We start from the raw sequence: 12,117 nt of genomic DNA, 5'->3' as shown, positions 1-12,117 counted from the left end.
GATGCCACTGGGAACTTAAGCCCCATACTTTTTCTGCACTGCTTCCTGCATGCATTGCATCTCATTTTAACAGCATAGTATGGAAAGAAAATCCACTGAAAATACCTGTGTGTGCGTGTGTAATACTGGATTTGTAATCTGTGTTAGCCTATTTGTGTGTAGCTTTGGATAGTTGTATGTGTGAAACATGATTTGTAAACTGTAAAAAACATTTGGTGCGTAACTTTGGGTACTTGGAAATATATGGCCAAATGCACACACAAATATTAAGAAATTATGATTACAAAATAAAAGTACACACGCACAGTTGCAATTTCCACAAATATTACATTTCTACACATATATTTTAACTTTAACCTCACAAATCTGATAATTACAAATTCCTACAGGCTCCTACGCATACAAATCGTTAGATAAGTGTGCACGAGTCGCCTGCTACACCCGGACAAAACTACACCCACGCACAGATCAGGTTACAAGCGACTTATTTCACGCTGTCTTTCTTATATAGTCTTAAAGACAAATGAAGTTACTGTAAATGTTTTAAAGATCTCATTTTACCTTAAGATTAGTTTAAATTGACATCAAAAGTCAGTGTAGGCTTGTTCTTTTCTCCTGTCTCCAGGCTCCAGGGCACTGATGTGGTGATTGCTATCTTCATTATTGTGGCCATGTCCTTTGTACCGGCCAGCTTTGTGGTGTTCCTGGTAGCAGAGAAATCCACAAAAGCCAAACACCTCCAGTTTGTCAGTGGCTGTGACCCGGTTATTTACTGGCTGGCAAACTATATTTGGGACATGGTAAGGACATAAAGTGGCACGGGTTAGTCATGCTGTAAATACTGCAGCTCCTGTCATGCTCATAATGGGTTGTCTTCTTGTTTCTGTGTGTAGTTAAACTACCTGGTTCCTGCCACATGCTGCGTTATCATTCTGTTTGTGTTCGACCTGCCGGCCTACACCTCCCCAACTAACTTTCCTGCCGTTCTGTCCCTTTTTCTGCTCTATGGGTAAGACTTCTCAATAGATGTTGACTTTTTTCTTTTTTGTTTTACTTTTCTGACCTTATGGTCTCTTATTGAAATGTTTAATATAAATAAACTTGGTTCTTGCTTTGCGTATACAGCATTGCTGCATGGACCACAGTTTGTTTTTCATTTTTTTATTTTTGCTGATCTTCTGTAAAGTGTACCAATTTGAGCTTTTCCTTTCAGGTGGTCCATCACCCCTATCATGTATCCAGCATCCTTCTGGTTTGAAGTTCCCAGTACAGCCTACGTCTTCCTCATAGTCATCAACCTCTTCATAGGCATCACTGCAACCGTTGCCACCTTCCTCCTCCAGCTTTTTGAGCATGACAAGGTGTGTTCACATTTGTAACTCTTGACGTCAGTAAGTCATATTCTTAGGACATTGGTACATTTTTCTTTTATTTACAGCATTAATGAAGATAATTACCAATAAGATGATGGCATATTTAAAATACCTCCAGTTCAGAAGACTTATCAATCCCTCCAGGATTTTGTGGGTATTTTTTGTGATTGTTGCGGCTAAAATGCCTGATTTCGCGGGGCATTTTCCTAAAAGTTGCAATTATTTTTTTACTAAAATTAATAAAAAACTATAACTTTTAATGTATATACCAAAACTACTTCCTAGTTTTGTAAGATAATCACCAACAAACATTGACATTCTCAAAAGGTGCTTTATTTGAGAACTTTGATAGCTTCTAAACTGACATTCATGAGCATTTCTGGATTGTCCCTGGTCTGCAGCTCTCCTCGCATGTTTTGCAGACACAAAGTGTTTGTCGATGCGTTTATGTTCCATGATTACACTGCAGGACGTGCAAAACAGCTGCAGCTGGGGAGGAAACTGGTTNATTAGCGCACATTTTGGCTTCGGTCGCTGCTCCTGCACGCTCCCGGCATTCTGATGTTAACAGGAAGTGACGTCACGTGTCTTCTTCCTGAGTTATTTGGGGTTATTTTGTATTCCACGCTACACAAACCCACAAAGAAGACACTAGACCGCAGTTATGGTGGCGAATCACTTTAGAAACAATAAATATTGGGTTAAAGTTGCAGGAAAGTTGCGGCGTTTTGGACAAAGTTGCAAAAAGTTGCGATTTTGCGGGGTTTGCTTGACTTTGCGTTAATAGTTGCGATCGCAACGTTGCGAAATCCTGGAGGGTCTGACTCATAGGCCTTAACATGCCTTAGTGACCGTCAGCTGTTAAATTATGGAAGTGAAACGTAATAAGTGAGGACACAGATTGTGTTGTTAAGCACTTTGTACAGCTCATTTCCCATTTAAAGCTGGTCAGTGGTATGTTTCAGCAACGTATCAGAAAAGACAGTTCCTGCAGCTATGTTGCCTTCATGTTTTCTCTGAACATTTTGTCTCTTGTGCTTGTTACTTTCACCCACCACATATCTAAGCATTGTCGACAAATAGGAGAGCTCATTGAGTAAAACACAGAAATCAATGAGACTATCAGTCGAAGTGTTAATAAGTACTCCAGCAAACCATGGCATCGGTTTGTTTCAGCAATTATTTCTTGAATAATTTGTTTGTCTTGCAGGATCTAAAGAAAGTTAACAGCTACCTGAAGTCCTGTTTCCTCATCTTCCCCAACTACAACCTGGGTCATGGCCTGATGGAGATGGCCTACAATGAGTACATCAACGAATACTATGCTAAAATAGGTATCACCAAGCTGCCACATACAGAATGCACTTGGACTCACAATGAGGGGAAAATGATCAACTCTTTAGGAGCTATCACCACTGTTGTTTTGAAAATAGAACAGACATTTCCACAGTCAAGCATGACAATGATAAAGATCCAAAATGCCCTCAAATTTAGGAGTGACCCATTGCTACTTTGGGGGGATTAATAATATTATTTTAGTTATTTATGACATTTCTGAAAGTATATCCACTTCATTTTTTTACCTGAATAAAATCATCTGCACTACAGAAATATAGAACAAGAAAACCATCAGAATATGATAGATCTGAATACAATTAAAAGGAAAACAGTCTGTAGTTTGAAGAAAGATTACATCATATATGAATGAATGAATGAATCAGGATAAAACTAACTAAAGTAAAATCCTGGTCTTTAAATGAGGTCAATCTGCGATGAACAGCATTAAATACTGCACCATCTCATCATTTTAACAAAATGAACTGTATTTGGAAAATGTTTTGCTTTTTACTATGACAAAACTTTTGCTTTTATAACTTTTCTTCCAGTTATCTGAAAATCTGAAGCGAGCAATCTTGTAATAACTTGCTGTGAATGTGTTTCAGGTCAGTTTGATAAGATGAAGTCTCCATTTGAGTGGGACATTGTGACTCGAGGACTTGTTGCCATGACGATCGAAGGCTTTGTTGGCTTCCTCATCACCATACTCTGCCAGTACAATTTCCTCAGAAAGCCCCCGTGAGTCTGGGAGGGTTTCACATGGCTACAGGGATTATAGAGTGTCCTTACTTATCTCCTCAGCTGTAAACGATGTGCTGCCCCATCAGAGCCTAATACTAAAAATCTTAGAGTCTAGAAAAGGTTTTATTGTTTTTCAGATTCAGCAGCTCTTTGTTTGTTTTCACAGGAAATGTGGCAGCAAAAATCTCATGTTTATTTATTTATATGAACTTTACATTTCCACCTCCATGCATTAAAGTCAAATAACTTAGGAAGCTTTAAGAAGTTAAATTAGAAATGTCAGTGACAAGTACAGTAGCTATTGTCCTCCAGCATCTGTGCTGTACATGGAAACAGGAGTGCCTTTTATTCTAACGCTGCTCTCATATAACAGCTGATAATCCAAGAATAGTTTGCCACACTCTTTCCCAGGTCATACAAGATCAATTTGATCTATTTAAGTTTGAATATACAGAATACAGTTGTAAAAATACCAATTTCTTATGCCTTCATTCACTATTAATAGAAACATTAATAGATGTGGAACCAGATGTTTACATACTGTGTATAAAAAGACAGAGCTATTTTTTTTTTTCACTGTCTGACATTAAATCAGAACAAACCTTTCCTGTTTTAGGTCAGTTAGGATTCCCAAAATTATTTCTATTCGTTTAAAGCCCAAATAATGATCTTGGCTGATTGCTATTGAGTGTCCCATGATGTCACAAAGAAGCAGTGTGTTTGAGGTGAGCCTTAAAATGCATCCACAGATGTGCCACCAATTCATTCAAACTAACCAATCAAAAGCTTCTTATGCCATGACATCATCATCTGGGCTTTGGCATAGTAATCTCATTGCATGTAAACTTGTCACTTTGAAGAAAGTGATAAAAAAATGATCTCAATAAACTTTCAGACATTTAGCAAATAGAAATAATTTTGGGAATCCTAACTGACCTGAAACAGAAAAGGTTTAATCTGATTTAATGTCAGACAGTGAGGAAAAAAAGGTTTTTTGTCTTTGTGTACAGTTCTCGTACACATCCTATTATCCTCTCCACTTCTTGCTTTAGATGTTCATTCAGAAGAAGTAGAACCGGCTCTGCCCCTGCCTTTTGGAGGAGCAGAAGCTGGTTGAGGTAGCTGCGTGTGGCGTGCAGCAGAAACCTAACTGAGGTGCTTTTGTTCCTGTATCCAGGAGGGTGCCAATCAGCTGCCAGCCCATAGATGACGATGATGTTGATGTGGCCTGTGAGAGACACAGAGTCCTGCGAGGAGATGCTGACAATGACATTCTGAAGATCGAGAACCTGACAAAGGTTTCATTCTCTGTACCTTTTCAGATAGCACACAACATTTTGTTTATTCAAATGTCAAGAACTTTTAAACTATGATACCATCTGAGGCAGAAAGTAAAGGGACTTTCCAGCTAAATTGGTCTTCATCTGCAGGTGTAAACCACAGGCTTAGTCCTTTTCAGTGATCACGTTCTCTCACAGGTGTATAAATCCAGGAAGATGGGTCGCATCCTGGCAGTGGACCGTCTGTGTGTAGGTGTCCGGCCTGGGGAGTGTTTCGGATTGTTGGGTGTGAACGGAGCAGGGAAGACCACCACTTTTAAGATGCTGACAGGAGACGAGTCTACCACTGGAGGAGAGGCTTTCATTAATGGAAACAGGTCTGTGCTTGGAAAAATGTTGAAACATTTACAAATTTTATCACCACAACAGGCCACTGATTGAAACTCTTATAAAGACAAACATGTCGACAAGTGTAAATGTTCTGCAAAAAGACCACTGAACGTACCACTGGGTGACTGACAGTGGTTATCTCATTAACAGGGGCACCAGAGAACTCTATTCAGTCACAGCGAAAGTTGTCTGAGGTGTCACTGTCTCAGGTTTTTAATAAAACACCAGTCCATGCAGGCATCACTCTTTTCAATGCAGCCTCCTGGGTCAAACTTTATTTGCAAACATGATACAGAACTAGAAAAATGTTAAACAGACATTAAAATTAGATTAATTTTATTTTTAAAAATACTGGATATTTGCAAGATTTTTCACACACCATCGGGAGGAAATTACTTCCTACTTTCTGACATTCACACGTCTTTATCAAAAGAATTTTTCTGTTTTAATCAGAGTGGACGTACTGTAAGTGATTATTACATTTAGTCTTTCAGCTGCTGTCAGGAAAACTGGTTTAGATGTGTTTCAAATGATTATCAAAAGTTCTGCTTCGTGTTGATTACGATTCTCATTTCTTCAAGGATTTGGAAACATGATTTCTTCTATAATTTATATTAGGTGCAGTGGTTGGAAGGCTAATCTATAAAGTGTTACAGAAGGCAAAACAAACAGCAACCCTGTGACAGCCAGAAAAACCACGTGCTTAACTCACCACCCAATTACAAATTCATTTGATGTGTTCCTCGCCTGTCATAAAGATGACTCAGTGAAAAATTAAAAAACAAATATGTAAGACAAAAATCCAGTTGAAACGTTTTGCATCACCAGAGGACAAGTTGTTGTACTCAGAGGGACCAAACTCATAGTTTTAAGCCTCATCAGTGCTATGTAGATGCAGGAGTCTACCTTAACACATTTTTTAAAGCCCGTATCAGTGGCTCCAAACACCCTGACATCTCATTTAGAGGTATAAAGATCAAGGCACTGGCTGTTACTTTATTGGAAAGAAATATGTTACTGTCTACTGTACATATTGAGAGTATTGTGTTTTGTTCAAATCTGCACAAATCAGATTTAGCATTTTTAGTGTCACTAAATAAACAGTGGTTGTTTTGGTATTTGTGAGCCTGTTTGGGACTCCAGAATTATTGTCGAACTGACAGACAGTGTCTTTGTGTGTGTGTGTGTTTGTAGTATCCTGAAGGACCTGCTGCGTGTTCAGCAGAGTATCGGCTACTGTCCACAGTTTGATGCTCTGTTTGACGACCTGACTGCCAGGGAACATCTGCAGCTGTACACTCGCCTTCGTGGCATTCCTTGGAAGGACCAGGGGAGGGTCAGTCTCTCTCTCTCTCTCTCTCTCTCTCTCTCACACACACACACACGTCTCACCTGCTGGGTCTCTCTCACTGTTCTCCTTCTTCACGTCACTCAGTTTGTGAGGACAACCTGCTCTTGGTAGATTTACACGTCTCACATTCCTTCCATCTCTTGATGATGGATTTAACAGAACTCCTAGGGATGTTTAGGGCCTTTAAAATCCTTTTGTATCCATCCCCTTACTTGTACTCTTCAAGAATCTTTCTCTGAGTTGAGCTAGGACAGTCACTTTAAAAGGGGTAAATGTTTATGCAATCACTTATTTTCAAAAATGCCAATTTATTATGATCCTGACTGATTTATAGTAGTAACAATTGTTGTTGTAGTAGTAAATTGATAGTAGTAAAAGGGTAAAGCATCCAAGGTAGTGAATACTTTTTATAGGCACTGTGCATCAGGGCAGGTAGCCAAAATATTGTATATCTGAACTTAACTTTTCACTTTGGTGCTATAAACACTGTATATAGAATCCAAACCAGGAGCCACTCATTCAGATGAAGCCGTGTTCACAGCAGGTTCGCAGGTTCGCCTCCCAGCCTTTTTGTGAGGAGTTTACATGTTCTCCCAGTGCACACATGGGGTTTCTCCAGGTACTCTGGTTTCCTTCCACAGACCAAAAACATGCATGTTAGGTTCATTGGTAATTCCAAACTGTCCCTAATTGTAAGAAAGAGTATAAACGCCTGTCTGTCCCATTTGTCTCCATGTGTCCCTGTGATGGACTTGTGATGACACCAGCTCCCTGCAATCTGGAAAGGAAAAAGCGTGTAAAAATAATAGATGGATAGAATAAGAGTACACCCAGTTATTTAAAGTAAACGTCTTTATTGATGTCTATGATGCTCAGATAAACTGACATTGAGTTTGAGCCGTGATCTTCACACATTATAAATCATGTTGATGACATGTTGATGGGAATCATGATGATCTGATTTTTGTTTCAGGTTTGTAAGGACTGCTTTGATTGTTGGGAGTCAGCTGTGTGTGTTTGTGGAAGTATGACTGACATGTTTTTAAACCAGTCATGTTACAAGATAAATTTGTTGTGTGAAAAAAAAAAGTTTTTCTAATTGACAGGCTATTGTGGCTGCATGGAGACTGCTTTAATGTTGCTTTAACAGACTCTTCACAGGTCTTGGGTAAAATCTGTGTTGAGTCTGTTGTTGCCTGCATGGTTCTGAGCCTGCCGGAGAGGAGGCTTGTGAATAGAGAGTGTCCTGGCTGGGTTTATTGTGGATATTTGTGGCCCACCAGCTCAAATAGATCTTGACCAGGCGTGGCAGAGGGGAGCCTCTTAATTCAGCTACTTTTTCACTGCTGTGGTGCAGCTAGCATACCACACAGTGCGTCTCATTTCATGCGGCGGTAAAAGTTTTACACTCGAGGCCAGGGAAGTTTATTCCTCAATGCTCTCAAAACGTAGAGACACTGCTGGGCTTTTTTGGATGATGTGTCCAGCCCAGGTCCTCTGAGCTGTGCAGTCAGAGGAACTTCATGTCGTCTTCTTTGATCTGTGTGCATTGTGATCTTCGCCTTCCAGAAATCAAAGAGGATTGATTTGGGTTTCCTGGTGCTGATGTTGAGGTGGTTGTCTTTGCTCCAGAATGTCTAAACCTCCTCTCTGTACGGTGCCACGGTGTTGTTGCTGATCAGTACCACAATGCTCGTATCATAATCAAATCTGATGAGTGTGTTAGAGCTGTGGGTGTACAGCGTAAACAGGATGGGGCTGAGGACACACTCCTAAGGCATATTGTCGTTTACTTTTTGTAAGTTCTACATTGTATTTGCTCGTTTGTTTCTGCAAAAATCTCCATGTAAGGTTTTTGTGCCTCATATTGTAAATCTCAGTACTTAACAAATATGCAGTATTTCCTCACAACATGAGTAACAGAGACACAAACCAGGACTGGAGTCAACTGAGGACTACAACAAGAAAATCTCCTTGTTATAAACATCAGCTTTAAGTTTGGTGCTATTGTCCTTGATTAGAGAAAATCCTCCTGTGGCCTGTAAATCCCTTCTATGACGTGCATTACTCTTTCCTCCCTATAGGTGGTGCAGTGGGCCTTAGAAAAGCTGGAGCTGTCAAAGTATGCAGACAGACCAGCTGGCACTTACAGCGGAGGAAACAAACGCAAACTTTCCACCGCGATTGCTCTGATCGGATTCCCATCCCTCATCTTCCTGGTAAGAGCTTTGAGCTGTACAAGTAAAGAACACGTGAAGAATCCGTGTGTTTAAATGTGTTTATGTAGCACTTGAATGCTCTTTACAGGTCATCAAACTTTTGTACATGTGACTAACAAGGCCAATGTAAAACTTAAACTCTGTGACAATTTGACTTTATATGAAGACAATCGAGAGGTGTGCTTAAGTTGGCTAAGTTTTTAAAATCAGACCAACAAAGCATTAATCTCAGATTGTTTCACATTGATTACATTCCAAACATAGTAAAATTGCTCCAAACTTAGTAAAAATGTGCTCCTGTAACTGACAGCTGTGGGTGCAGTATGAGGTGTTTGTACCTTTGTGCTGTGGTTGGCTTTCTCTCAACCTTCTGCTGTGCATTATGGGTAAACATGTCTACTCTGGGCTCATCTGCCCAAAAGATATTCTTCAGGAAGTCCTGTGGTTTGGTCAGATGCAACTTTGCCATGTTTTCTTCTTTATTTTATTTTATTTTTTTAGAAACCTTTAACCTGCTAACTGAGGCCTGTAGAGTCTGAGATGGAGCTCCTAAGATTTCCTTTGTGATTTCTATGAGAAAGCATGGTGTGGTTTCTGATTAAACTCCTGAAAGATTGACAGTTGCCCAGAATGGTTTTAGCTTGTACTTTAAATAATTGTTCTCACTGTAAATTGATAGACCTCAGATAGTTTGGAAATTAAATTTCACCCCTCCCAGATGTATTCTCAGTTTTTAGCTGTGATTTGTGAGCTTCTGATGTGTGTTTTCTGTCATTTTGCAGGATGAGCCCACCACTGGCATGGACCCAAAGGCCCGCAGATTCCTCTGGAATTTAATTCTTGACATAATCAAAACGGGACGCTCTGTAGTACTGACATCACACAGGTGGGATGCGTCTGCCTACTGGAGCACATGATAATGGAAAAGTTTGAACGTCTTTCTCAAAGTGAATTGAATATTGAATATTTTCCTACTGCTTTTTCACAGCATGGAGGAGTGTGAGGCATTGTGCACTAGACTGGGAATCATGGTAAATGGCAGGTTTAAATGTCTGGGCAGCATTCAGCACTTAAAGAACAGGTGAGGATGTTTCAACCATTAAAGAAGTGAGATTTTTTGGTATCCTTTTTACTTTTTCTACCTTTCTTCATGTGTATGTGAACATTTTTTACTAGAGAAATTGTGAAAGCTCATTTCTGTTTTTTTCCTTACAAACATTACGGCTTGCATGTGCAGCTTGGTCCAAAAAGGCAATTGGGAGTCATATGATTGTAAATAAACAAATATAAACCCATTGTTTCAGGTTTGGTGATGGCTACATGATAACAGTGAGGACTAAGAGCAGCTCCAGTGTGAAGGAGGTGGTACGATTCTTCAACAGAAACTTCCCTGAAGCCTTGCTGAAGGTAAAATGTACCAGTTCAGTATCAGCCTCACCTGCCACCCCAGTTTTCATAGATTTAATGTCAGTTCAGTTTATTTATATAATACCAATTCACAACAAACGTCACATCAGGGCACTGTAGAACGCAATTTACAGTATTAAATGCCAATTAATGAAAGTTGTCTATCGAAGGAAGCCAGCAGATTGTGTTGAATCTTCACTTTGTTGCAGTGTCCCGTCCTGAGCAGCACATTGGAGACAGTGGAAAGAAATGACTCCCTTTTAACAGGAAGAAACCTCCAGCAGAACCAGGACGGGCAGCCATCTGCCTCGACCAGGTGGGGTTTTCGAGACAAACAAAGAATAACTGGTCCTTCTTGTTGTCATTGTTACAGGAGCGTCACCACACCAAGGTCCAGTACCAGCTGAAGTCTGAGAGGATATCTCTGGCTCAGGTCTTCAGTAAGATGGAGCAGGTCGTGGAGGTTCTGGGTATTGAGGACTACTCTGTCAGTCAGACCACCTTGGACAATGTGAGTCCACTCCTGCACTCCCACTTAACCCCATGAGGAACTTTACTGAGAGAGAAAAATGCTTTTTTTTACTATTTGCCCAGGTTTTTGTCAACTTTGCCAAAAAACAAAGTGACAACCTTGAGCAGCAGGAGGTATTGCCCCCAGGTGGTGGACAGTCCCCCTTGCAACGCATCTTCAACTTCCTGAAAGCTCGGCCAACCAACACTGAGCTCAACGCTCTGATCAGTGAGGCTCCAGAGGAGCTGGAGAGTGATGATGACGAAGGACTTATCAGCTTTGAAGAGGAGAGGGTGAGCAGAAGTTCCCTGGAGTTTTCAGGTTGTCTGCTGAAACCAAAAGTTTTCCTTTTTTAATGACTCTACAGCTGAAGTCCAGGAGCAGGACCACCTCTCACCTATTCAGACTTTGGTTCCTGTTTGGCTTTTGTTATTCCCCCTACTCTTGCACTTTTCTTAATTTATGGGGTTTGAGCTGCTGTTGATCCTGCTCCACATTACATTCTTCTACATCTCTTCTGATATTCTCAGATATTCACAAACATCTCATTAACAGTGAGGTTCTTTCTGCGTAAATAAAATCAGGCTTGTTTTATATTATCTGTAATCAAATTTTAAAAACAAAAACTACGAGCTTTAAGCTATGGGTTTGAAACAAAATGTTCAGTTGGTCCATACTCCTTGCATCTAAGGACACCATGTGTGTGGTGCTCACACACCTTCCATCTCCAAGCTGAAAATAAACCCTTAGTGGGGTTGAGGAAAGGAGAGAAATCCAACACACAAGTCTGCTTTGAAATCTGGACCTCCATCTCCTGATGAGGTTTGGACCTGAAGGTTAACAGTTTAAGACAAAGTGCCATGATGCACCTCAAAGCCCATGGAGTTTTGTAAAAACTTGCAAATGTTGTACATGCAGACGTGGTGCATTTAAAGAGACTATTAATCTTTGCATTATAGTCATTCAGGCTTTTTAAAGGGAACAAACATCTTCTGGGGAGTTTAATATGGTGGTGATCACCACACTGAACATGGAGCAGAGAAAACAAAGCTGAGAGCTGCTCAAGAGCTTAAAAAGATTATAGATATCCGTGTTAAAGGTAAAGGACACAAGACCATCTCCAAGCAGCATCATGACAATATTATTAAAAAATATAAAGTTCATGGTAGTGCTGGGCAATATGGATAATTTTATATCACGATAACGATATATATCACAATATACCCCAATTACGTATGTTGTCAGTTATTCTCTGAAAAATATGAAAAAAATAATCTTGTTTCTTACATTTTTCAAGCTTTATTTCTAAGTGACATTTAACTGAACTTTCACAAATGAGATCTGCTGCATTTTAGTCCAGCAATATATATGTACCTGTTAGACGTAACAGTATCAAATGACAACAGACTCCATTATCTTCGGCCGGCTATAGTTTCACTTTTCACAACTTTCCCGGCTCTTTTACAACTTGTTTGTTTGCACTTTTTGGATTGTTAAATATTCTTTT

At 39.9% G+C, this 12,117-nt stretch overlaps 1 protein-coding gene across 2 annotated transcripts in view; it reads left to right on the top strand.

Annotated features, from left to right (window-relative positions):
- abca2 (ATP-binding cassette, sub-family A (ABC1), member 2) overlaps nt 1-12,117 on the top strand; it is a 98,528-nt gene that overhangs the window by 81,947 nt on the left and 4,464 nt on the right. For both annotated transcript variants that reach the window (XM_017432713.3, XM_017432711.3), the window contains 14 exons: nt 626-800; nt 894-1,009; nt 1,214-1,361; nt 2,584-2,707; nt 3,317-3,449; nt 4,630-4,750; nt 4,931-5,109; nt 6,317-6,458; nt 8,558-8,692; nt 9,475-9,578; nt 9,681-9,773; nt 9,997-10,099; nt 10,473-10,610; nt 10,694-10,903. In XM_017432713.3, the coding sequence (XP_017288202.1) occupies nt 626-800; nt 894-1,009; nt 1,214-1,361; nt 2,584-2,707; nt 3,317-3,449; nt 4,630-4,750; nt 4,931-5,109; nt 6,317-6,458; nt 8,558-8,692; nt 9,475-9,578; nt 9,681-9,773; nt 9,997-10,099; nt 10,473-10,610; nt 10,694-10,903 (1,921 nt within the window). The remainder of the gene's footprint in view (nt 1-625; nt 801-893; nt 1,010-1,213; nt 1,362-2,583; nt 2,708-3,316; nt 3,450-4,629; nt 4,751-4,930; nt 5,110-6,316; nt 6,459-8,557; nt 8,693-9,474; nt 9,579-9,680; nt 9,774-9,996; nt 10,100-10,472; nt 10,611-10,693; nt 10,904-12,117) is intronic.

Source organism: Kryptolebias marmoratus, linkage group LG1 (genome assembly GCF_001649575.2).
Source record: "Kryptolebias marmoratus isolate JLee-2015 linkage group LG1, ASM164957v2, whole genome shotgun sequence".
Lineage (NCBI taxonomy): Eukaryota > Metazoa > Chordata > Actinopteri > Cyprinodontiformes > Rivulidae > Kryptolebias > Kryptolebias marmoratus.
Note: the sequence above shows the minus strand (reverse complement) of the source record. Positions and strands in the feature narration are given on the sequence as shown.